Consider the following 26,743-nt stretch of genomic DNA (forward strand, 5'->3'; position numbering starts at 1 on the left):
AGAGGGGTTCCTGAAAGAATTCTCAGAAACGACACTGATGTTTATAGAAAGATCATGTCAAGGGTTGAAATACTTCTTATTCACTTTGCATTTCAGTATTAATAAACTCATGGGCATTGAAAGTCAGTGTATTGGTAATACAGTAGGTTCTGTATCAACAACATAGTCTCAGTCTGCAGGGATGGGAGCACAATGTCTCAGAATAAAATTAAAACACCCAACCTGCACTGATCAGCACTAACTCTATTATGCATGAGGGACATTGCACATGAGCAGCAAGTCTGGAATCTTTCTGTCCTGCCTTATCCACTGTCATTATTCCTTTATAGGATGGAAGTTAAGAAAAGCAAAAATTTACTTTAAATTATTATGAGCATAATAATAATAATAATAATAATAATATACTGTTACTACTACTACTTATACTATAATGTATTATTATTATTATTATTATTATGATTTGTATTATTATCATTGTTGTTGTTGTTGTTATACAGCTAGCAAGCCGTCTTTCTTTATTTTGCCTATCGCACTGTAAATAGTAATTCAAAGGAAGGAATGCTTGCAGCTAGCTAATAACAATACTAATACTAAAAATTATGAAATAATAATAAAAATCATATATATATAATTATTATTATTTTATCGCTGAACATAATATGACAATAAGTGTACATCAAGATGAAGTCCATTGTGTGTTGAGCGTGTAATGCTTTGAGAGTTTCGGGTACATCCGCTATTCATCGTTCTTTTCCGGACAGCTGCAGAGAATTACGTCACATTTGGTTAAAAAAAATAGCCATTCCAGAGAGCAGAGTCGCTGCATCCTCCGCCGTCGATCCTCCTGGACAACATCCACTTCGTAAGCTCTTTAAAATACACACCGAGGTATGAAAAATGCTTATACTGTTGTTGAATAAGCTTTTTAAGGCAAATTAATCGCACAGTGTGAGCCGTCCTTCAGTTTGTCCTGTTCTGTTAATACAATTTGTGTTAATGTGGTTGCTACGGGTTTGCTAGCTCGGTGGCTAACGTTAGCTAGCTGCAAGCATTCCTTCCTTTGAATGATATTCACTTCACGACGGGTAAAAATAACAATAGACGGCTTGCTAGCCGTGTTCAAGTTAACGTTGTATGTTTTCTAGCTAAATATTAACACCAGTCATGCGACCAAATGATAGTAGCTTGAATTAACATCCATCAACCTACTTTGCATTCAAACAAAATGGTTGATTTTATCATCCATAAGTCGGTATGATTAACGTCAACTATTACGTTTTCCCCTTTAAAGTATCACGTTAACGTTATGATGATGCTGGTGTTTTAAAAATGATAGTGAATACAACCTAGGGGTTTGTCATGACCTGCTAGCGTTATCTGCTAACTAGCTAGTCCGCTAGTTAGTCTAACGTAACGTTACATATGCAGAAAACAAATATGATTCACTGTTGTTTATTGTGATAAGTCTTTAATCACAGCTTTTACGATCTGTGTTTTGAATCAATGAATGAAATGCCACTGGATTAGAAATGGTAGGGTCACGTAGGAGTCTACAGAGGCTGGTCGGCCATGACTGAAAGGGAGCCGCCCAGAACTGTTGAATACCTTTGAACAGATGGCCTCAGCTGTCAGTCCTCTTATTACCCTTTTATACTGGGACAGTATCCTGTTCAATAATTTACACGTGTCCTCTGCTGGATCGATATTATCAAATGAATGAACAATTTGTGGGACAGTTTTTGACAAATGTATTGTCAGTAGCTAGCATTAGATGTATTTCAGGAATGAGCCAACGCTATAAAAAGACTGATATTTCCAGCAAAGCATAAAGGACTATGCTTTACATAAGATGGTGAACAGTTTGCATCAACACGGCTGTGGACAGTTAAACAGTGGCACTTGTAATAAGGTGAAGGCGCTATTTCACAATCTGCAACTGGCTCTGTCAGGGTGGTGCCAAGTTCTTCACATACCAACTGCCCCTCCACTCCTCACAGGGACTCAGATAGCACAGTGCAGTCTACCAGATGGTGATAAAGCACCACGGGAATGAAGGATCACAGCAATTGTTGAGAATCACACTATTAAACACTGCCTAGAAGATCCCAAGCTTGCACGTAAATGTGCTATTTTATATATGTGGTTTTATGAATCTTACTCTGTTACATGTTATTGTCTAGGAATGTGCTATAATCCTGTAATTAACTCGTATAGAACATTAACTCATATATTACAGTCAGAACTTTTTTTTAATTGAAAAGTTGTGGTAAAGAAGTTGGTGGATTTGGGTTGGACTACGTTAAATCAATTCTTTAAATAATGATACAATATTTGTTAACGTCTGCCTTGATATGATTTGATTCATTATAGAGGCCCATGGTCTTTATGAGACTCTATCATAAGATATCCTCATTATCTTTTTCTTTGGCTGCTTACTAGGGATGCACAATAATATCGGCACATCACCGATATCGGCAGATATTGACTTCAAAATGAAATATTGGAATTGGCCAACATGCTGATTTCTGCCAATATGACAAACTGATATATTTTTTTAAATGAAAAAGTGGACATGTATAAAACATCAAACCTAAGTTGACCTATTTTTCTTATCTTGCACAGTGAATGAATATCTTATAAACTTAAAAGCATTATTTGATTTTTCCATCAGTTGGTGGGCCATCATGATAAGATTATGCATAGTATTATGTTAATTCCAATACAGAAGAGACTTGATGAACACTGAAATTAGATGGGGTGGAAAAAGGTGAATATATTGATATTGGTTATCGGCCAAATGAGTTGCTATATATCGGCATATTGGATATTGGCAAAAAATCCAATATTGTGCATCCCTACAGCTTACCATTATCTGCCTGGTGCGAGGCAGCTAACAATGTTTGAATGTCAAGGAAGAACGTGCACTTGGACAGAAGCATTGCACAGACGAGTATCTTAACATTGACAATATGTATCAATCTTTTCACTTTGGATTGGTGATAATGAATCGTTAATCATTGAATTGATATTTCGATTCAGACGATTTATCCTAATGTAATGTTAAACCCCTTCTGTCTTGAGTGTGTCCTTAAGCATTTACACTTTAAATTATTAATGTTGTATATTTTGTGGATCTGGGCCATAGCCTTAGCAAATGCTTTTGAAGCAGTTCTGCCATTTGATAGGCATAGAGAGTTGCTTTATGATATAAGTATAGATCCATCCATCCCTCTCTGTTGGATGAGTGTAATGGTTGCATTGCTAAATGTGACTTCTTTGTGTTATTTGGCTGTTAACTGACCTTAACTCTAGGTAGTCCTCTGCAGAGAATAAAAGGATATTATTGATGCAGACATTAATCAGTGAGCATTTTCTAAGCTTGTCGAAGTATACACAGGACAGTTTTCACTGTCAAAAGACTTAAAATTGTATGAGCAGAATCTAAGTACGCGCTGGAGCCTGACCCGTTGTTGCCATGATACAAGCACATGGATGCAAAATAGGACAGCTCTTTTAGCTGTTCCGCCAAAAATACTTCCCAGATATTCCCAGGGCAAATTATAAGTCCCTCTACACTGCCTCATTTTAATTGGATTGTGTTACAATCATCACTTGATTACGTGACACATGAATATTGTTCTCCATGTCACAACTGACGGAGACAGCATGATTAGAGCTTATTTTCATTTTCTTCAAAACAACCACGCAAACTGATCAACTTTTCAGCAAAATTTGCAGTTTTTAATCCAAACTAGCCCCCTGTGTGATTCTTTTTTTGTACATCAATTTATATCAGTTAATTGTAGTTCAAGGCAATGTTTGTAATGAAAATAGACGTATAACACCATTTATTAAGGGTGGATCACCAGAGACCCCATGATACAACGTCACCATTCTTAAGTCACGATACAATATTATTGCAGTTTTAAATACACTGACACTGATAACATACGGTGTCATTTATTACTCTTTTTTTTAACTCCAGATACAATTTTTGTCTGTTTATCTCATTTCAAGAATTTTTTTTTACTCTTCTAGTAGACTGCAAAGCAGTCGAATTTTATTGTTGTAGCAGGCTACCAAAAGTTTAATTTGCAATTGTAATATTGATAATTTATAATAAAACATGTATAGATTTTCCCCCTTACCATTTGGTACAGTGCATTAAGGATGTAATAAGAAGACCATTTAAGCAGGGTGGGGTCAGTCGTTTCTGCAGGGTCAGCTCTGCACTCATTTGTAAACAGCCTATTTGTTTGGCTCTTAAAAATATCGATAACTTTCAGCATTTGATAACAGCTGTACAGACTTTGCTATAGTAGTAGTTGGATATTTATTTTTAACATGCCAAAAAAATAGGGTTACAAAAAATAAAAGCAAGCAAAAAAACACCAGAAGGCCCATCAGACATATTCAGTTATATGTCAAATCCTGTGCCACAGTAATTTAAAACCCTTTTTTCCCCCCACAGTTCCATTTCATGGTAACTCCAGGGTGACCATGACCCAAATGAAAATAGCCCTCTCTGTCTCGGGCCTGCAGACACAGCACAGCCTGCTAACTCATTGTCATTCTGCTGCTAGCAGGAACTACTTCCCAGACATTTTGAGCAGTGCTTGTGTAAAGATCATTCCACGTCAAACATGCAGTGATTCTTGATTGCACTGACTGCTGAAACATTATCATGGTGAACGTAATGCTTCCTCTGAAAGCCTCCTCTCATTCTGACTAATTACTGCGGATTGCTTTTTCCTGATTGTGCGATCAATGTTGTGCCTTAAACAGATACGCAACATGTCCATCTTTACTAAACCCAAACTCAAGGTAAATTTCTGTTTGTCTCACCGTGTGTGTTTGTGTGTGCTGGAGTGTATTTTAATTTGTGTAGAAGAGAAGATTCGAGAGAAGCGTAGGGCAGTGGTTATGTTGTTTTGCTGAGTAAAGGGATGTGAGAGAGCTGGAGGGAGGAGTAGGGGTTACGGAGCAGAGAGAGACGCATGGGCTGGGCTACATCTTGGCTTGCTCTTTTGTACAGCGTAGTCACTGCAGGTGCAATGCGTCTGTCTGTGCTGCGGAGTAGATGAGACTTTGGCTTTTCAATCATCATCAGGCTGTTTTAAGGAGCGTACCACAGATGTGCACACTGGTGCAGACGATGACTTAGTCACAGATGTAGCCTTCTGATCGAGCAAGATACAAGAAACCTGAGGATCCAGACCAGAAATATCTGACGTGTGTATGATTTGGTTTGGTTTGCACGGTTTCTTATTTTCAACCTTTCAAACTATACAGTAGTATTACTGTTTTAATTTTTATATGAATGTCATCAGGATTTGGTAAGTGGATGGTTATCTGTATTGTGCATGCATTCGTCTTTGTTGACCCTCGTTTATTCTGACCTGGAACTATCCTGATTTATTAGTGAATAATAGTCTCATACACTCAGTATGGAAAAAATGGTTGATTTCTACTGCATGTCTATATATTCTTTGCATGAAAATTGAATTGCATTAAAAACAGAAAAATATATTTGAACCTAATCCATGCTTTTCAATATTGGACAGCGTTCAGTGCTTCAGAAAACACTGATTAGTTTGCCTACTCCTTGATACCTGCTAGTCAGCAGCCGAAAAGAAAGTGATCCAGTAGTGAGTCCTAATTACGGAAATGAGTTAGCATTTTAGCACTCCTGGTTCCCTCGTCTTAAAGTCAGTAGGGGTTTTGAATGTCTGAAATGAGGTCTGTGGTTTACACAGGCTTAAAAGACTTTTACATTTTATTCTTCATTATAAAATAAGTCAGTAAAATGTCTGAAACATCTTTAAAAAGGCAGGTGCTAACAAATGGCGAAATAAGGCCACAGAATGTCAACACGCAGTGCACAGCTTTACAGGCTCGTTGTGTTCAGTTCAAAATCCATTGGAAGAATCCCACTGGCTTTTTTGATAAGGGAACCACACAAGCGCCAGCTTCGGCCGACAGAAAAACGGTCTTGGAGCAGTCTTTGCTGTGTTCACATGGAATCAGGCAGAGGGGTCGATGACAAGCCAGATAACATTTTAGTGGATGAGAGCAGGACGGTTAAAATTAGGTAAGGCGGCTTGCAGGTGACAGTAACGTAAAACTTAGCACTATCTTAAGTTCAAATTTTGTATTTTTTTTGCTGTCATCCACGGCAGAACTCACAACCGTGTGTTTGGTAGCTTTTACAAGAAGAAAACATGAGCAGCCTAGGCAATTACAGGACATTACTACAATAATAACATAAATAATACACACATTAAATCATTTTATTTAATATATTTTATTCAGTTCTTTGTAATCAGTACAACATGACCATCACAACATGCCATCATGCGTGTTTTGTTTTCTTGTCCTCCCATAATATCGGACTGATTGTTTGGTTTTCCCTTGCTGCCCAGATGGTATTGTCCGTCTGCTTTCTGTCTGATTCAATGAGAACGCAGCATAATAGAGAGAGATGTAAGACTAGTTTAACTGAGTGGACAGGAGATCTGCAAATGATAACAGCTTGTGTTTGCTAGGGCTATTTGAGTCTTTATTTATTTATTTATTTTTTTGTTTTCATGGAACATTTTATTATATTTATATCAAATCAATTTTAGATATGATTCAACTGGTTGCTGTAGGCGTCAATCTTGCTGACTAACTACAGTAGCTTCAAATTCCTGATTTAACTTTTGGAACTTGCTTTGAGCTTGGACATTATATGGTCTATATGGCTCACTGAAATTCTTAAGATGTGTCTATATGGATGAACTTCTTGTAGTATTTTTCTTGCTGGCTATAAAACAAAGGCATGACAGTCAGCTGCAGGTTGTCCAAAGTTCACTTTGAGGAAAAAGAGACGACGTGTTGTTGCTGTTATATCATCGCCTTGATTCTTTCTCTTCCGTTCCTCAGTAGGAAATAGGCTTGCCTGGTCTCATGAGACTCCCAATTCCTGCACATTCCTTTAGCCTCCATCCTCCCAGTATGGCGTCAGTATGACCCCTATTCATAACAGATGGTTCGCCATAGTAACTGGGAGTTGCTAAGTGAATGACTTCATCCACTCATCTAATAATGAGAGATGGTTTAGGGAAGGTCAGTGCAATCTAATAATCTTCTGGAAAGATGCTGTATTCTCAGTCAGGGTGTAGCCTCACTTCATGCTAACAACAACAACAACGCCCAAGAGGACTTTACACATTCTGCACGTGGCTAACGAGCTTCTTCTCTTTATGAAGTGGAATGTATTCACTTCAGCTACACTGGGCAACTTTGGGCTGTCCCACACATAAGATGACCATCACTGAAAGAAATATGTTTGGTCCTCTAACCAGCCAATAGAAATGCAGCAAGAAATGACACGCCGATCAGCGCCACAGTGCTAAATGCTAATAAATGCTAACACTTCAAGCCTTCATTGCAAAACTGGCGTGCCAAATTGGCATCTTTTCCCCAGCAACAACCGCATTCTCCTCCTCCTCACTTTTTTGACACACATGAATGCCTCTTTAGCAAGGGCTTAGTTCATGTTTGTTTACGTTTTGCTCTGATCACTACAGCAGCGTAGATGGATGACGCACACTGCCGATGCTTTGTTCTTGTGTATTGACGTCAATGGGCATAAGTTGTAGCGATTCAGTAGGTGATGTCGTCACACAGTCCACATACATCAACCTTGATGTCGTACTCAAGTTTATTAAGATCCATGTCACAGAGTGTAGCTGCACTAAATTTAAAAGATTGCAAAAATCTCCCAGTCTGCAGGAGGCTTTAGGTCAGTGTGGCCATTTTACATATAGCATTTAGTTGTAAGGGTTTAGATTCTTGTTTTGTTCAGGAAGGACACATAGACCAAGATAAAAGCTTTTCAGTAAACAATCCAGGTAATTCCTGTAGTACGTGATCGATCATTTTAATGGAGTGAATCCATAACCATTACCCTCCACATGATAGCTAAGCTAGGAGCACAGTCCTTCAGGCTGCATCGCTGGCTTTTAGGGAGAAAATTTGAATCAAGGACTTTATATTTGAGTTCCTTGAGTATTTCAACTACAGCTTTTACTGCCAAGTTTGCTTGTAGAGTAATAATATCCGTCCATATAGACCCTTAGATGTTTTTGCCTTAATGCTCTGCTCCCAATAGCCACCTTTTTTGTATAATTCAAGGGCTGATTGATAATCACATTCAAACAGACATTACAGTGCAAAAAAGCAATCTTCTGGGGATAAAAATCACAATTAGATTAGTTTTCTGTATTGTTCAGTCCTACAAAATTTTCATACTGAGGAAGGTTATTCATACTGGCAGTAAGAAACCTTTCATTGGCTGTTGCTGTGCTTGGACTTTGGAGGGGTGGTGATTTAAAAAAAAAAAAGTCACATGTAGCTGGCAATGTCCAAAGGTCCCACCCAGCATTACATTTTCAATATGCCTTCAGGAGATGGAAGAAAGAGACTTAGAGTTATGACTGCAGCCATGTAAGGAACAGAAACCAGCTGTACTGCGAGGTGATATCAGTGTGTGGGTGTTTACAGGACGGAGCAGAAAGCCCCCACAGAGGAGCAGTGAGGTGAAGAGAGGGAAAGCTGTTATCTACTGATGCAAGATGGGAGGAGGTGCTATCAGCAGCTGAAGGGCTGTACTCAGCGGTGTCAGAGAGCTGTAATCAGCCCTGCTCCGGCGCTAATTTTGTTTCACTTTTCAGATATATTCAATTAACGTCTTTAAAGGTCTGATTACTATCAGACTTTATATCGAACCAAATGTCCATAGTCCTCTAAAAAAACTAGCTGTGAATATTTGCTGTGTCATTTCAGTTTGGAAATAGTTCACACCAGAGGGCGTTTACTGTCTTAAACACTTTGTGTTTGACAATTCTAGATTGAACAGACGTGTAGACTGTGTTAGCCTGAAGAGTAACTAATTGTGAATCAGCACATGGGCAGCAAGTCCTTGCACAAACAAGACACTACTAAAAGTATTATAGGGAAATTAAATGTGACAGGTTTTAGCTTTAAAGTATTCTTTTTAATAAGATAAAAGTTTTCACAAATAACACATTTTTAACTAATAATATGATAAAAAGCAGGAAAAAAACTTTACCGGGAGGCTTCTGGCAGTAATTGTGAAGCATAGTACTTTCTTAATAAACCTTTAAAAAAAAAAAAAAAAAAACTCAGTTAAATCTTTCCCCAGGTTAAAGGCATAGGCCCCATAATATGATGATATATCAAGATACTCCGGTCACAATTCAGCATTGTTGGATTTTAAACATTTTGCAATATTCTGAGTATTGCTACAACATATATTGCAATATATTGTGATTTATTACTTTTTCTGAACTGCAAATTAGGTTTGGGTGGTATGTGATATTTCATACCTTCCTGAAATTTCACCAGGGTACACAGTATGTGATGGTAAAAGTGTGCAATGCTAACAGTGATGCGTTCCGTGCACTGCATACAATATATTAAATAGAAAGCGGAGCGTCTGCATCTATGATGGTATTAAAAACAACACCTTACGGATTTCTAAATACCCTGGTATATTGTAATGTTTGGCTGTAATTTCACTTTGCTGCTCTGTATAGAGCGTATGAATACAGAAAGAGTGGGGCATTGTTTTCCACCATTAAGCCAGCAGCAGAGGTGTCTGTGCAAAATGACACTTGACGCTGTTGTGATACTCGTTATTCTTTGTCTGCTTCCAAAACGCCGACATAATATAATAAAATCATGCACCATGGCAGCATTATGTATGTGCTTGGGTCATTGTAAGGGGCTGTTTTACTTCAGCGGTTCGTGCATGAAACGTTAAACTTGAGAAACTAGTTGCGGTTTGTTTTTTTGTTCGCACGACAACTGCATTTCGAGGGCCTGAAAATGCAAACCTTTGAAACCTTTTGTAATCTTTTAAAAACGCTCAGGCAGTTTCAGAGCCCTTTAAGACATTATTTTAGTGCACTAGGCAGTTCCTTCGAAAATGGTGATGTCATGGCCGCATTTTGGGCATGCACATTATGTTTCAGACAATCAGCCATGCATGAGTAAGACGATAACAATAACAACAATGGCGGACTAACTAGTTGCGTTTGTGCTGCGTACTCTTCTGAGGTTATTAACGCTGTCGGTTCTTGTGTGTGCGTTCGCCTTTTCTTCTTGATTGATTATACCATGGATGTATTATAAGGAAGTCTGGATACAGCCGTGGGGGCGGGGCCTCATTCATTCCTATGAGAGCTGCTCAGTGCATGGATGTATTTATACTCACCGCTCTGTGTGTGTGTTGAAGAACCGCTTTATGTGCAGGCATTCAGTGTCCTTCTATAATGTGTCATTACAAAGTTACACCGCCAACTACTGGCCTGGCATGCATAGTACAGCGTTTTCAGTCATTTTGTGGATCGCTATACACAAAGATCGTTTTCACAATGTTATCATATGAACACAGACTTTTTACAAAATGCAACAGAAAGACTTTTCTGTTTTTAGTAGGGCCATACTCGTCAAAACATGGCTTTAGAAAAGCAAAGGTGGCGTAGTGTGAGATCCCACTTCCAAAGAGGTAATAAATGAGGAAATAAATGTCAAATGGGTCTTTGCATGGGGGTGAAGGGGTGATTAGGCTCACTCCTGATCCAATTGATATGAGTATGTGTGAACTTGTGATGTTAAAATCAGAGGCAGTGTCAGTTCGTCTGTCCCTATTTGCTGACATCACAGTGCAGAATGAGGCAGTCAGTTCAATCCCTGAGACGATTTAAGCTCTCTGTGAACTGGGGCAAGTCAGGAGATGGGGGAGGGGTGCCGGCCTATGTTCTGGACTGTCATTTTTGTCTGGCACTGGGCTGATGCCAGTAATCGGCTTACAGTATTTTCAGTGAAACTTTATAGTGGTGTGTGTTTGAGCGTGTGTGGCCTCACCGGGATGTTTGCTTGTGTAGAATGTTAATGGCGCCTCTGGGCTTCTCTGTCCTCTGGCTCTGGTTAAAAAGCCCACTGCAACTGCACTGCTGACTGCACTAATCCTCCCATTGAGTGGAGACATGGACCAAGAGACGGTCTCACTGTCCACTGCTTTTTGTCTCACTGTGTGCAACATCAACAAAAGCGCACAATCATCTACATTTCGGCCTGACAGACTCCACACAGCCTTCCCCTCAGCCTGCACTCAGCTCGGACATCAGCTATTGTGCTTGGGGTTTGGTTGACCTTGGTTTGGTCAGACAGATCAATATCTCTGTTTTGCTTCTTTGTGTCTGTCTGTTGATGGGCGGAGTCTCTCACAGATGCTGTGGTTAAGTGCTCTATAATGTCTGGTACGAGCCACCAGATAACCACTGGAGAAAAGTTGCAATCTGGTAAAACCACCAACACCTTAATAATTTTCACCAATAACTGCTTTTATTTTGAATTTCTGAATCTCAGCCCCTCGGACTGAGCTGCCCGTGCTCTGCTGATTTGCAGAAATCCTTGAAAATAATCTGGTGTGATTGCCTCTTCAAGATCAGGTTTCTGTCATGTTTCAATGAGGCTGCTAGCTACACATTGCCCTCAGTCTGAGGCGACGCTGGCCATGGGGCCAGAGGCACAGTGGACAGAGAAGCTGACTGCAGCGATTCCATTGTGAAGTGAAGCCTAGGCACTGTTCGCATGCATGTGGAATTTCCGCCCCCACCCCCGTTTGGCATTTCACTATTTCAGCTGCTGGCCCCTCGGTCGCTCAGCTTGAGACAGGATGGGGGATTTTGTTCAGGCAGAGAGTGTTGTTCCAAATATCCTGCCTCATAGTTCCAAGCCAAGCTTCTGTTAAACGAGAAGTTGTAGAAGTTGTATAGGCCTATTAATTTGAAAGAGACCATTAGTGTTGGATGGTCCAATTAGGCAAGAAATGTCAAAATGTCAGTGTTTGGTGAGCATTATTGTGTGTGATTATCTACAGCTGGGTAGCATCTATAAATGGTGTGGTATCTGAGAGCCGATGAGATTCATAAAGATGAGCTGCAGAAGTGAGGATTGATTGTAACTTTGCAGAAAGCCCACATTTCTCAGAAACATCAGGGTCTCCCACATTTAAAACATCGGCTGCCACAAATAGATTTCCGATCTGATCTGATCAGCGCTGAATGGATCAACAGATCAATTATCCACCCCACCATTCACAAACTGCAGCTGAGAAAAAAAAGAACGCATGGAGAGCTCAGCCTGCACTCTGATCCCGAACCCGCAAAAACCTCAGAACCTGGAAAGGGAACACAGAATGATACAAAGGGATGCACAAGCATTTAAAAGCAAAAAGAAGAAAAAAAGATAGTTTACAGTCCCATACCAAGCCAAACCCCACTCCATTGTCAGTTACCGCCACAAATACACTCTCATTCTGCAGGAAATACTGAATATATTTCATAAATTAAGCACAAACCTATTCAAATGAACAGTTATCTTACTGTATAAACTAAATGGTTTGAACTTCCCTTTTATTCTCAGTGATATCATATAATGTCAGTATTAATGAAACATGAGAAGGTAAAATGTCGAATCATATCACTCAAATTATTTCCTGTGATACGTATGAACTTAGTGTTGATCTCTGCACAGAGTTGATCTGTCGTGGGTTGTAGTGTGAAACCAATTTAGAAAAAACAATTTAATGCTGTGATACCTGTTCGCAATTTAGTGAGTCTTTTTATTGTGTGTTTGCAGAAAATGGACACCACAGGGGTCAAAGTGCTGGAGACAGCAGAAGACATCCAGGAGCGCCGGCAGCAGGTGCTGGACCGCTACCGGCGCTTCAAGGAGCTGTCGAACATGCGCCGGGCAAAGCTGGAGGACTCTTACCGCTTTCAGTTCTTCCGCCGCGACGCCGATGAGCTGGAGAAGTGGATCCAGGAGAAGCTGCAGATCGCCTCTGATGAGAACTACAAGGACCCCTCCAACCTGCAGGTTTGTAAGGCTGCGCTCCACATGTCTCTGTGCACAGTATTTCAAACGCATCAAACCGCTTAATTCCCCTTGATGCTGTCCCACAATACTTAGCTCAGTGTTCATCTATATTTTCTGTATCTCTATCATGATTTTCATGTATCTTTCTTTTTTATATTTAGATTTTTATTTAGGAAAAGTATTGCTTTCACATTCACTCACAGCACATTATTTCATTGTATTATTGAAAATGGGTTCACAAAGCATTGTGCAAACTCAGAACAGGAAAAAAGAAACTGCAGTGCGTTAGATATCCATTATACAGTCTAGCCTCCTAAAGGTTTTTCTTTTCTAACATTAATCCAGGTTTTTAAACAGTTGATACATGGGAAGCTTTCATATTAGAAACTACATAGTATAAAAGAAAATAAGAAATAAAATAAACAAGGAGTGAACTGATACAGGTATCGTAAAACACAGAATACAATATATTTCTCACTCCTTAACACTCCTCCTTTATTCCATAGTCTGACCTTAAAGGTTTAACCCTTTAAAACCAGGATTGGTTGATTTCTTGTGCTGTGTTCAGATGCATTTCACAAGTTATTTGACCCTTTGAAACCTCAGCAAACTAGTTTGCCCCAAAAACATGGGGAAAAAGGCAATGAGCAACTTGTCAAAAAGTGTCCTACAAATTGCAAGAAATTAGTAAAAGTTGACAAGAAAATTACTTCAAGTAAGTTTCAAAAAAGAGGGGAAAGTTATTAGAAAATTCTCAGAAATATTGGGAAAATGTCCAGAAAACTAGATTTATAATTATAATAACTTTATATGCCTTAATGTGCCGTTTCTTTTTTAAAAAAAAAACTATTTTATAGCTAATTTTTGGACCATTTCTCATTAGGCTGCTTGTTGCCTTCTTCCCATGTTTTTGAAACAAATCAAACAGATTTTCTCAGGTTTCAAAGGATTGATATACTCAGTCTACTTGGTCCTAATCTGGAAAAAAATAATTTCTGGAGTTATAGGGAACTTTACATCATTTCCGTTGTATGTGTTCCATATATTATTCCTGTCCATTCCTCAGTGTGTGGTGGTTCTGATTTTAACCATTTCCTCGTGACAACCTGTTTGCTTGCTGCTAGAAGTATTTGCACTAATTTCTTATTCATGTTCCATCCCTGTAAATAAAATGTCACCCATGTATACAGTATCACACCTGAACGAGATGTTGACCCCAAAAACATTGATATGTTTAATTTGAATTTCCTGCCAATAGGGCACAATGGTCTGGCAGTTCCAGAAGATATGAAAAAGGTCAGCGTCATTTATGCCACATTTTTTTATGCCACAACATTTTTCCAACAGAACTCACACCATGTATTGCAATCACTGTGCTTGACATATTCTTCCCCGGCTCTCATCTGAAATACTTAAATGTCTTTCTCCCATTTTCTTTTGATATATAGTGTATTCACGGACTGGGACTGTAAGATGCAATACAGATTTTTATATATCTTTCTTACGTCTTTTCTTGTACACAGGGTAAGCTGCAGAAACATCAGGCCTTTGAAGCTGAAGTTCAGGCCAACGCTGGGGCCATTATCAAACTGGACGAGACCGGAAACCTTATGATCAGCGAGGGCCACTTCTCCTCTGAGACCATTCGAGTATGTCACATAGTGCTGAAGATGTGTTTGGTCCAAAATGTGCATTTTTCCTGAAAATCCTGTCCACTGTTAACCTGCTCCATGTGATTCAGTCCTACACGCCTTACCGGACACAACAAAGACCTATAGTTACAAGTGTCAATATTGGAGAATATATAAAAGTAGGTGCTGAGCTGCTGTGGACTGAGTGACTGCTGTGGAAATTCTTCCAGATTAGGCTCTTCACTTAAAGCTATCCCTTCTTGTCATTCTGTCGTGACATTTGGTTGCATGCACTGTTGTTTCATATGGCTTGTCTTACAAAGGAATGATGCTGAGGGAAATTTGTTTGCTTTCAGGTGGCAATTTTAAACAGATTACTCTGTGTTGTAAATAGCACTAAAACTTACTTTTGTATTTTAGATACAGATGGAAATTTTCAAAATCATTATAGAGTTAAAAACTACAGTGATACGTCTCATGTCAGAGTGGGGATGTTAGTCTTTTATCCTTCTTATTTTCGTATTTCCGTTTACATTCCTCTGCTCTTTGCATTACATTTTAAAATCCTTCCTTCCTGTGCCTTAGACTCGTCTTGAGGAGCTGCATCGCCTCTGGGACCTTCTGCTGCAGAAGACCAAGGAAAAGGGCATGCGTCTCCTGCAGGCTCAGAAACTGGTCCAGTACCTGCGTGAGTGTGAAGATGCCCTGGACTGGATCAGTGACAAGGTCAGATTCTCGTTGGTAAATGTGTACCATTAGAGATGCACCGATTGCAGTTTTCTTGGCCAAGTCAACATCGATTTTGTCAGAAGTTTTCCTCAGTCACTGGAAACTTGACCTGAAGAAGTAAAAAATGCATATATAATATCAAACATGAGTGTCTCATTAAGCACTACTTGAATAAAGTAACATTACCAAATCTATTAAATGGACCCTACTTGGTAAGAAAGTTAACTAGACTAACTAGCAAACTAGGTTAGACCACCCAAATCTGTGTCTTTATTCAAATACAACACCAGCATATGGCACTAATGATAAGTGACTTGAATAGTTGACTTGAATTGAATAGTTAGCATGAACTTTTCTGTGTGAATCTTTTAAGCTTATCATCAACTGTCTATCTTGTCTAATCAGCTAACTAGCCAGTGAGGGAAGAACATCATATTTGTGGTTTTTATTGAGTTATATCTCCTGGACTTAGAAGCAACGTTTTTCAGCTTCTTCCATCTACTCACATTAAAAAGTTAGCATCAGCTTTGTTGTGCTACACTTTTTCCATGATAATTACAGATTTTGATGGCATACCCGAGTTTGCTAGATAGCTTAACACAGAAGCTTCTGCAGCATGTATGGGAATGAGTGATACATTTTGAAAACAGGTTTCAGCAGCTCTGTCAAAAGTCTTTACAGTGTGCTGCAGTGAAGTGAACCATCGTACTCAGCGCATGCATGTTAATTTGATCGACGAAGAATCAGCTATCTGAGACTGAATCCAGTCACCAGCTGATCAATCGGTGCGTCTCTATTCACAGCCAATAAAAATGGATTATGTGAAAAATGTTAAACCTGGAGTGAACAAATATTTCGTGTTTTCATTTAGAGGCATTCTTGGCGTTTTAAGTTTAAGTCTTCCTAAACTTCTCTTTTAGTCTTGTAGTCATTTGGCAGAAGAAACGAAATGCCGTCTCAGTGTTTCCTTTTTAGCTGCTCTAATAAAAGAGTTTAAGAGAGAGCTGTGCTCATTTAAAGGAAATGTCAGTTGGGAGTTAAAAGTTAATAAGACTGCCTGAGTCCAAAGGTATCTATTATTCTGAATGAGGAATGAAACCCAGTTTTGTCAGGCAACAGCATGCCATGAGGTAAACTTTTGATTCACCATTTGCAAGTGAAGAATATTATGCCATAAAACCAAAAAATAAATAAAATGCAAGAGCCATAAGAAGCTGTGGCTGCAGGGGCTCAGAGATCCTTAAAGCTGACTGAAATGTTTGGTGATGCAGTTCAGTGTGCAGTAGGAGGGGTAACTTGGTGCTTGTTGCTCAGATGTTACAAATATTCACTGTCAAGACGTACCTCCTCAAATGATTACTTGACTTTGTTAGAAATTACCTAATTCACACCCTAAATGAAATGTAATGATTAATAATAAATTGATAAAGCTTCAACGCAGATGTAATATTTGCCTTAACGTTGTTTGTCCGCTTCCACGTCTAGGAGGCCATGGCCACCTCCGAGGAGCTGGGCCAGGACCTGGAGCATGTGGAGCTTCTGCAGAAGAAGTTTGAGGAGTTCCAGACTGACCTGGCTGCTCACGAGGAGCGTGTGAACGAGGTGAACCAGCTTGCAGCCAAACTGATACAGGAAGCCCATCCAGAGGCCGAGCTCATAGTCCGCAAGCAGGACGAGGTCAACACAGCCTGGCAGCGCCTGAAGGGTCTGGCTCAGCAGAGGCAGGGCAAGCTGTTTGGGGCTGCTGAGGTGCAGCGCTTCAACAGGTAAACAGCAGCAGAGCAACATATGGACTAAACTGTCTTTGTGATTTGTGACAGGTTCCAGTAAGAAATGGTATTTTGTCACGGTGTAAATACAAACCTATGTGTTCAAATCCAACAACAGGGATGTAGATGAGACCATCAGCTGGATCAAGGAGAAGGAGCAACTGATGGCCTCTGATGATTTTGGTCGTGACCTAGCCAGTGTGCAGGCTCTGCTTCGCAAACACGAGGGTCTGGAGAGAGACCTGGCTGCCCTGGAAGATAAGGCAAGAAGATGATTTACAGAATATCAATATATGTATCTACAGCACAGCCATGAAGTTTAAAAACTTGGTCTAAACTCCTTAGTCTTTCCCCTTTTTCCTTTGTTTTTCTATCAGGTCAACACACTTGGTGGTGATGCAGAGCGCCTGCAGCAGACCCATCCACAGAACGCCTCCCAAATCCATCTGAAGAAGGACGAGCTCATCACCAACTGGGAACAGATTCGTACCCTGGCTGCTGAGCGCCACGCCCGACTCAATGACTCCTACCGGTGAGATAACAGACAGTTTGGCGTCAGATTTTTTTGCTGAGTCATGTCACTGTCATCTGACACATCAAATTTGTTGCATATGGTTTTCTTTTGTTTCATTTTTTTTTTTTAAATTAGAATACAAAAACTGCTTTCCTAGGGCAGATATTTCCTCGGTGCCGCTCTGTTAAACATTTCTCCACAGAACTCTGCTCACTCCTGCCCTCTTGTGTTAATCTCTTTTTAGGCTGCAGCGTTTCACTGCTGACTTCAGGGATCTGACCAGCTGGGTGACAGAGATGAAAGCTCTGATCAATGCTGACGAATTGGCCAATGATGTGGCTGGAGCTGAGGCTCTGCTAGACCGCCACCAGGAGCATAAGGTAAGATATCTGAAAACACATCAAGTCATCGGGTCTTGGAATTAGTCAAACAGTTTAGCTTTATTCTTTAAAAGCTTGAATACAAACAATTGTGCAACATTTATAAAGGAGGTAATGCAGGGTTGTCCTTTGTCTTTCCCAGGGAGAGATTGACGCCCATGAAGACAGCTTTAGAGCCACTGATGAAGCCGGCCAGGCCCTGCTCAACACAGGACACTACGCCTCTGACGAGGTCAAGGAAAAGGTAAGACTATGACAACATCCACATCGTACTTTCTTTCTTTTGTGTGATATTATTATTGCAATATATTATACTTGGAAGTCACAAGCTGCTTTTACACAGAGATGGCGCTATAGGGCCGCAACGATGTCTGTCCTTTATACAGCCCCTACATGTTTACACAGATCCAAATGATGGCGGCATCATTCCGCTCCTGTGTGTGATTATACACTGCATCACAGCATCCTGCGATCAAACGAGGCGTGACTGGTGTGATGTTTAACACGTGAGCGTCCGCCTTGAACGTGATATAAAACATATGCGTTGGCAGCACTTTCTAAACAATAATAACGGCATAACATGCCAGTCACAATCATTTACCTCCTCTGTTATATGACAGCTGACAGCTGCAACTGCTTACACAGTTTTGAGCTGTTGAATTTTATTAAATGAGCGTGGATGAACAAGACATTTGACCTATTTCATACACCGTTTCACTTCACTAATGGCACTGTTGGAATGGATGTAGGTCCTCTGCAGATGTTTGTGAAGCACAGGGACTTGACATACAAACATCAGTTTGCTGCGAGCGTCCATGTTTTCCCGAGTAGAAGCACCGGGATGCTTTTAGATTAGACGTGGGGAAAAGCAAGTCAGAATTATTGACTTGGATCCGCAATGGATTGCAGTATATCTTACTGCAGCTATAACAGCACACTAGCATATACCATATTGAGACATTTAACATCAAACTCATGGTGTGTTGTCTGTGTGTAGCTGGGCATCCTGTCTGAGGAGAAGGAGTCTCTGCTGCAGCTGTGGGAGGTTCGTAGGCAGCAGTATGAGCAGTGCATGGACCTGCAGCTCTTCTACAGGGATACTGAGCAAGTTGACAACTGGATGAGCAAGCAAGAGGTAACCTGAAACACCGAAACTTCTGTTCAAGAAAAAAAGTGACTATTGTGTAGTTGATATGATGTGCTACTTTTTAAAGTTGTATGTCCATGATTTAGGCTTTCCTCCTGAATGAAGACCTTGGTGACTCCCTGGACAGTGTAGAGGCTCTGCTGAAGAAACATGAGGACTTTGAGAAGTCCCTCAGTGCCCAGGAAGAGAAGATCACTGTAAGTTGCTCCAGTTTATCCACTTGTACAATTCACATTCCACTTTCCAGGTTTTGTGCGAGAATACCATTACTACTGTATGTGACACATATTGAATATACTGTATATATTATTATTGTTATTTTTACCTGTGTATATCTGTTGTTCATTGTAGCATTGCACAGATAATTAATTTACATTCTTCGACATTCTTTGTATGTTTTACAAACTTTACATACGTAGCATATTCTAAATAATTTTATTTTTAAATATTTACAGACTAGTGCTTATTGTTGACTATTACTGTATTTCTATTTTGTATTTTTATATACTTGTGCTCGTACTTATTTCTACTCGCTATAATATGCTGGCATCAGAGCAACTGTAACAATCTCTTTGTGTTGTATATCTCTAGGCCCTGGATGAGTTTGCTACTAAGCTAATCCAGAACAACCACTATGCCAAAGAGGACGTGGCTACCCGCAGAGATGCTGTAAGTATTATTAATTTAAATGCCCAATCTATCTCAAAATGCTAAAGCAACTGGCTGAATTTTGTCACTTTTCTTACTGTGTACTTAAAAGCAATATGTTTTCTCTTCCTTTGCACATTTCTAGCTGCTCAGCCGCCGCAACGCCCTGCATGAGCGTGCTCAGTCTCGCCGTGCTGCCCTGGAGGACTCTTTCCACCTGCAGCAGTTCTTCAGGGACTCCGATGAGCTCAAGAGCTGGATCAACGAGAAGATGAAGACCGCCACAGATGAGGCTTACAAGGTAGTCCATCAAAAAGCCCTAAGGAGATCTTTTGTCCTCCATTTTCAAAAGTTTGTAAATCCCTGTACTATGCTCGCTGTTTCTGACCTTCCCATTCTCTGCCCTGTGTGCCTCTACTCTGTTGACAATAGGACCCCTCCAACCTGCAAGGAAAGGTACAGAAACACCAGGCCTTTGAGGCTGAGCTGTCAGCTAACCAGAGCCGCATCGATGCCCTGCAGAAGTCTGGCCAGGAGCTGCTGGATGGAAAGCATTACGCCTCCACTGAGGTGGCCGGCCGCATGGAGGAGGTCAGCTCCCAGTGGAAGAAACTGCTGGAGGCCACCGAGCTCAAAGGTACTGGTTATGGGAAAGCTGGGGCTGACCAGTTTTAAAACAGAATTGAAGATAATGGAGGTGCTACAGTATGTGGATAGATTCAGCTCAGTTAATATTGTCAAATGTGACATCCTTAATCAAACATGGTGGTTCTTCTGTTTATAGTCGAGTATAAGCTTTAGTCATTTTATTTACTCAGGCACTGAGATCTCTTTTTCACAACAGACCTAAAGACAGGAAACATTTACAGTCAAACAACCGCACAACCAGCATACAAGAACAACACAAATAAAACCAGACAACTGCTTTAATCACGCAGCAAGTACAATCTACAAGGACAAAAAAAACAGAATAAAGGTTTAAAATCTCAGAGGGAAATGAAAGGATCCAACTTGAGAGTAGTTTGGAGGGTTTTTTTTGTTGTTTTAATTTGAAAGGTGCATCGTACCTCAAACTAGTTTCGCCAAGATGAAATATATGGGATATTTAAGGATTATATACTGGTAGGTGAAGCATTTCACTTAGAAAAGAAAAGAAATATGAAGTGGTTTGGACTTAAACAGTAGGGTTTAAGGTAGTTTGGTCCATATATTTAATATGAGTCTTGAATGGCTGTCTGCACAAGGCACAACAAAGGCATCAAAAACAGACTAGAGATAAGTCAGAATCTTGGTCGGAGTGGAACCAGGGACATATAAAATTGTATCACCTGCATAAAATCTCACTATAGTACTGATTTGGAAGAATAATGTTATTTTTGTATAATGTAAAAAGCAATGGACCAAGTATAGACCCCTGCAGCAACCCTTTAGTGATGAGAACAGTCTGAGCTGAATTTTGATTGTAAATTTAATTTCTGCCTTTTTACTTTAGGCATCAAGCTGCGTGAGGCCAACCAGCAGCAGCAGTTCAACAGGAACGTAGAGGACATTGAGCTGTGGCTCTATGAGGTTGAGGGCCACCTGGCTTCAGACGACTATGGAAAAGACCTGACCAGTGTCCAGAACCTGCAGAAGAAACATGCACTGCTGGAGGCTGATGTAGCCGCTCACCAGGTACCGAATGATAGACTAACATCATGAAGGACCTCTGATACTATTTGAAGCTCTTTTTTTGTACACAATACTTGAATAGTTAATATGTGAATTAATCTCTCTCAGGATCGCATTGATGGCATAACAATCCAGGCTCGCCAGTTCCAAGAGGCTGGACACTTTGATGCTGACAACATCCGCAAAAAACAGGAGGCTTTGGTTGTGCGCTATGAAGCTCTGCGCGAGCCCATGGCTGCACGCAAACAGAAACTGTCAGACTCTCTCAGGCTCCAGCAGCTGTTCAGAGATGTGGAGGATGAGGAGACCTGGATCCGTGAGAAAGAGCCCATTGCTGCCTCGACTAACAGAGGTAAAACTGCTTGGCTGTATTTGCTTGTGATATAAAAGATGATGGTCAAAAATGTAGTGTCCTTCAGATGGTCAGTTTACATGGACAAGCACCCTCAGATATTTCTGATGAATGATGAAGTTCTGAAGAAAGTCTCTCTTGGTGTTTTCCTCAGGCAAAGACCTGATTGGTGTCCAGAACTTGCTGAAGAAGCACCAGGCCCTGCAGGCCGAGATCACCGGTCATGAGCCTCGCATCAAGGCTGTCACCCAGAAAGGAGAGGCCATGGTGGAGGAAGGTCTGTATTTAAAGCCAAGTGTTGTTTGGTGTCTCCTATGAAGTGCTTGTAACCCTTTAAGCAATGGAAATATTGTCCCAGTTTTCAAAATGCTGATCATTCAAGTGTGCGCTTCTCAGGCCACTTTGCTGGAGAGGATGTGAAAGCTAAGCTGACTGAGCTGCATGGACGCTGGGACACCCTGAAGGCTAAAGCATCCCAGAGGAGACAGGATCTGGAGGACTCTCTGCAAGCCCAGCAGTACTTTGCTGATGCCAACGAGGCCGAGTCTTGGATGAGGGAGAAAGAGCCCATCGTGGGGAGCACAGACTACGGCAAAGACGAGGACTCTGCTGAGGTATATGAGCAGAGGATTTTAACAAAATATCAGTAATTCAAATGTTAGTTTTTTTAAACTTCTTTCTATTTAAGTATAAAGTTTGTCATTCGTTAATCTCTGTGTTTCCACCTTAAGATCTGTCTTTGATCATGTTACATGTGTTGCAGAAGCCTTAAGTTTATATCCCTTTGTGACAAATGCAGTTTTACTGAATAGTTTGTCCTCCACAGGCTCTGCTGAAGAAGCATGAGGCCCTGATGTCTGACCTGAGTGCCTATGGCAGCAGCATCCAAGGCCTGAAGGAACAGGCCCAGTCCTGCAGGGTAAAAGTCGATTCCATTCTCAGCTGTTTGGGAATTGTAAAATAATCCATTTGTCTTCAGTTTAAACAGAGATTACATTGTTTGTTGTAATCCAACAGCAACAAGTGGCACCAACTGATGATGAGACCGGGAAAGAGCTGGTACTGGCCTTGTACGACTACCAAGAGAAGAGTCCTCGTGAAGTTACCATGAAGAAGGGGGACATCCTCACACTGCTCAACAGCACTAACAAGGTACAGATAACAGTGGCTCAGCGTGACTGTACCATGAACTGAACATCAGGCTCCAACTAACCACTTTAAATGAAAACTGAACCAGCAGTAATCTGCATGTTACTTGTAGTAATGCAGTGATTAGGTTGTTTAGTGTTTGGGTACATTAACATTAGGGATGCAAATCTTAAGTGATTTATTTATTTATTTGTTTGTACCTGTAATGATCAGTAAACTATTAATAATCAATTGTCAATCTTCACCATAAAGCCATTCAAGGGATTAAAGATAATAACTGTGCAACTACTGATTCCGAGTTATCTCAGTCAAATCAGATACGGCTGTGCAATTGAATATTTTTTTTCAATACTTTGAACGGGGCACAGCAGGACATTCAGTGTGACAGCAGCATTCATGTCATGTAGTAAACAAGCTAAAGGCGCTAACAACAGATCGCAAATGTGCAATAACTTTCCGCCAACACTAGATATCAAACCAAAGTCAGAGACTGTATTTTATGAAGTTACATGTTGCTCTATTTCCGCCGGAGATGCGCATGGCTCATGCAGCCAAACAGCCGGTGTGTCACAGTTGTTAGAAGCCAATTATCGTTTTTTTCTTTGGGGGGAAGGGCTTGGTCGGGCTCAGGAAAGTATTTTCTGTGATGATGTCGGGCCGGGTTCAGGCTCAAACTCACACAGGTCAGATCAGTGCGGGTTGTTATTTTTCCGTCCTGTTGAGAAGTCTAATGAAAATGGAGCAAACATTTGCAATAAGATGCTGTATATTATAAATGATTTCATCAATATCAACATGTCCTCCCTGCTGCAGGATTGGTGGAAAGTGGAGGTGAACGATCGTCAGGGATTTGTTCCTGCTGCCTATGTGAAGAAGCTGGACCCCACCCAGTCCTCCTCCAGGGAGAACCTGCTGGATGAGCATGGCAGTATCGCACTGCGCCAGGACCAGATTGAGAATCAGTAAGAAACTCGCACCTTAACTCTTAAATCCTGCAGTGGAATGTACTGAACTAACTCTTTTCTCCTCTCCTACTGGATGTGTCAACTATTCCGTCTTTTCTCTGCTGTGGAACCTTTCTTTACTTTCATCAAATCATAATTTCTGCTCAGTTCTTTAACACTAATGACCTTTCCCCTGGCATCTTTCTCTTGTCTCCTCTGCTGTCCTCTCGCTGTATTTAACACCTTAATCTTGTCTTGCTGTGCGTTCGCCTTGCCTTGCCGCTGAGCAGGCTTGTCACCAAGGAGGCCTGCAGCGTGTCTGTGCGCATGAAGCAGGTGGAAGAGCTGTGAGTAGGAACTAGCGTCCCTCTGCGTGTTCTTGTGATCGTGATAAATATCAGCGCAGTTTTTACATCCCTCCCAACCCCCAAAAGCCCCTCATGTTGTGACACTGAGTCTTCCTCATGCTCATCTTCTATTCAGTAGAGGGATAGAAGACTGATTCACACCTTCCTCTTCCCTCTCATCCCAGGCTTGTCTTTGGATGTTGAGTTCTGATTTCTGTCATGTCATAAGCTGTTCTGTTCCTCACATTTTGGGCTTTGATTCATTATTGGAAAGGTTACCTCACTGTCCAACGCTCAGAGTGATCACATTACAAAACGGAGCGAAGAAAATAAATGATAGGATAAAATAAAAGGAAGGAACCCATAAAAAAGCAAGAGGCCAGGTCAACAAAAAAAACTGAATTAAAAAAAAACCTCAGGTCTTTATAAGTCTAAACTTTACTTCAACTACTTGCAGATGTTATTGGTTGCAGTTTTCCTGCAGATCCTTAAAAAGTCTTAAATAACATTGAATTCATTCATCTGAAAAAAACCCGCCTTATTGGTGTCAAATGTCTTAAATCAACTTTCAAGACTTGAAGCGGGAAAAACGGGAAGTAAAATTTTAATAACTGGGCTTTTTTTCACGTTGAATTGTAAATTTTCAAAAATTGCTAATATCATTAAAAAATTTAAAAAAAATGACTGAATGCCTCTGGCATTGATGTCATATATCAGGATAGCATGACGAACAATGCAGAGGATCCACTGTGTCTGTACCCTGGACAACATTGTGCAAATTCAATGAAAGTTAACTATTTAACCAGGATTTCCCAGCATGGCTGAGTCTTGTACAAGGCAATGCATAGGAGACTTTATGTTTTTATGCACAAATTTTTTCGGTCTCTGTGCAGTGGGAATCAAGGCAGTTGAATCCCATGAATGAGAGACACAAAATTGCCAAGAAAACCCATCAACAAACACCAGAACTCTTCTACCCCACAGTCTCTGCCACAAGACAAAAACTGTTGCTTCATGGCTTTTTTTCTTAAATTTTGGTCATTATTCATTTTGTCTTTAAATTATTCTGACCAACAGTTCATAAAAAGCCTTAAATCTAACTTGCCTTAAGCTGAAGGAGCCCGAAGTTAAAACATGTCGCTCATTATTCTGAAATAAAGTAAAGGACAGCTTGGCTTTTTATTTGGACTGTTTGTCTTTACTTTTTTCAACTTGTAAAAGCTCTGAAGGTTTCCTTTTTCCAGACAAAAGGCAGCTGTGATTATTGTGAAGCAAATGTGATGTAATCAGTCCATTACCTGTTGAGCTCAATCAGACTGATTCCAAGATTGGTATAAACACTCGCCTCACTCATAATAATAATCTTCATAATTCAGCAATCATTATTTTGTTTTTACGATATCTCATTTTGTGTATAACATTTAAGAGACATAATCCCAAATAGGAAGATATCTTTGAATTACTAGTTTTGTTTGAGCAACAATTCAAACAAAATGCCCATTTTACATTTTTTAAATGGATAAAAGGAGCAAATCCTTACATTAGGGAGAAGCTAAACCCAGCAACTGTTCTCCATCTCTGCTTAATGAATGACTGACAACATTTTCAGCCACTTTATTGACTCATTTCAGCGCTGCAGGATCAGTGTTACAATTCAGATTTTAACAATCATGATTTTTTTGCAATGAAATACAGTGATCACTAGAAATAGATACAATATTCTCAAAAGAACTCATTCTTCCAGAAAATGACCAATCATTTTAAATGTTAAAAAATGAGCCATGGTAAGGAGGGATAAGCTTTTGAAGGCACATAACATGATTTAATTTTATGGTTGCCCGTCTTCCAGATATGGCACCCTGTTGGAGCTGGGAGAGAAACGCAAGGACATGCTGGAGAAGAGCTGCAAGAAGTTCATGTTGTTCCGTGAGGCCAACGAGCTGCAGCAGTGGATCAACGAGAAGGAGAGCGCCCTCACTAATGAGGAGGTGGGCTCCGACCTGGAGCAGGTCGAGGTCCTGCAGAAGAAGTTTGACGACTTCCAGAAGGTAATGTCCACGCATGTTTCAAAAGCTTCTCTTCTACAGAATAAAGTTAATTACAAACTGCAGAGACATATATTAACAGATACCAATGTGCAATAAGTTGTAATCCAACTATCGTTTTTAGGTGTTCAAGCCCAAAAGGCTGAAACCTTTGTGTTTTTCCTTTGGCTTCTTTTTTTCTTCTCAAATGTTTTCACAAATTCCTGTGAAATGGTACATCATATAAAATTCCCATCATCCCATCAGCATACACTGTCAGAGCCTCACTGTTATGACATGCCCAGTTTTCAACTATCAAGTCAAAATCCTCCCAACGTTATCTGCGGCCTGCCTCCCCTTTTCATTAGGAAATAAATCACAATACTGACATTTTTAAAAATGCTGTTTCATCTTGAATATAATTACTCTCTTGGTTGCTGAGTGTATTTTTTCAATTGTTTGTATGTCTCATGTCTCACAAAAG

The 26,743-nt window shown here is 40.3% G+C and overlaps 1 protein-coding gene across 10 annotated transcripts in view; it reads left to right on the top strand.

Annotated features, from left to right (window-relative positions):
- Window positions 1-815: 815 nt before the first annotated feature.
- The window catches only part of sptan1 (spectrin alpha, non-erythrocytic 1), a 47,254-nt gene continuing 21,326 nt past the window's right edge, over window positions 816-26,743 (top strand). For 3 of the 10 annotated variants that reach the window (XM_042509099.1, XM_042509103.1, XM_042509104.1), the window contains exons 1-23: window positions 5,095-5,232; window positions 12,715-12,954; window positions 14,478-14,603; window positions 15,171-15,311; window positions 16,800-17,080; window positions 17,202-17,346; window positions 17,461-17,615; window positions 17,842-17,977; window positions 18,120-18,221; window positions 18,975-19,112; window positions 19,211-19,321; window positions 19,716-19,793; window positions 19,918-20,073; window positions 20,205-20,409; window positions 21,265-21,446; window positions 21,552-21,795; window positions 21,950-22,072; window positions 22,192-22,409; window positions 22,622-22,714; window positions 22,813-22,947; window positions 23,758-23,906; window positions 24,179-24,235; window positions 26,085-26,283. In XM_042509099.1, coding sequence (XP_042365033.1) covers window positions 12,718-12,954; window positions 14,478-14,603; window positions 15,171-15,311; window positions 16,800-17,080; window positions 17,202-17,346; window positions 17,461-17,615; window positions 17,842-17,977; window positions 18,120-18,221; window positions 18,975-19,112; window positions 19,211-19,321; window positions 19,716-19,793; window positions 19,918-20,073; window positions 20,205-20,409; window positions 21,265-21,446; window positions 21,552-21,795; window positions 21,950-22,072; window positions 22,192-22,409; window positions 22,622-22,714; window positions 22,813-22,947; window positions 23,758-23,906; window positions 24,179-24,235; window positions 26,085-26,283 — 3,411 coding nt within the window. In that variant the 5' untranslated portion in view covers window positions 5,095-5,232; window positions 12,715-12,717. Of the gene's footprint in view, window positions 889-5,094; window positions 5,233-12,714; window positions 12,955-14,477; window positions 14,604-15,170; window positions 15,312-16,799; window positions 17,081-17,201; window positions 17,347-17,460; window positions 17,616-17,841; window positions 17,978-18,119; window positions 18,222-18,974; window positions 19,113-19,210; window positions 19,322-19,715; window positions 19,794-19,917; window positions 20,074-20,204; window positions 20,410-21,264; window positions 21,447-21,551; window positions 21,796-21,949; window positions 22,073-22,191; window positions 22,410-22,621; window positions 22,715-22,812; window positions 22,948-23,757; window positions 23,907-24,178; window positions 24,236-26,084; window positions 26,284-26,743 lie in introns of those variants that run through there. The other 7 variants (XM_042509108.1, XM_042509107.1, XM_042509109.1 and 4 more) reach the window with 5 other exon arrangements.

This window comes from Plectropomus leopardus, chromosome 20 (assembly GCF_008729295.1).
Source record: "Plectropomus leopardus isolate mb chromosome 20, YSFRI_Pleo_2.0, whole genome shotgun sequence".
Classification (NCBI taxonomy): domain Eukaryota; kingdom Metazoa; phylum Chordata; class Actinopteri; order Perciformes; family Serranidae; genus Plectropomus; species Plectropomus leopardus.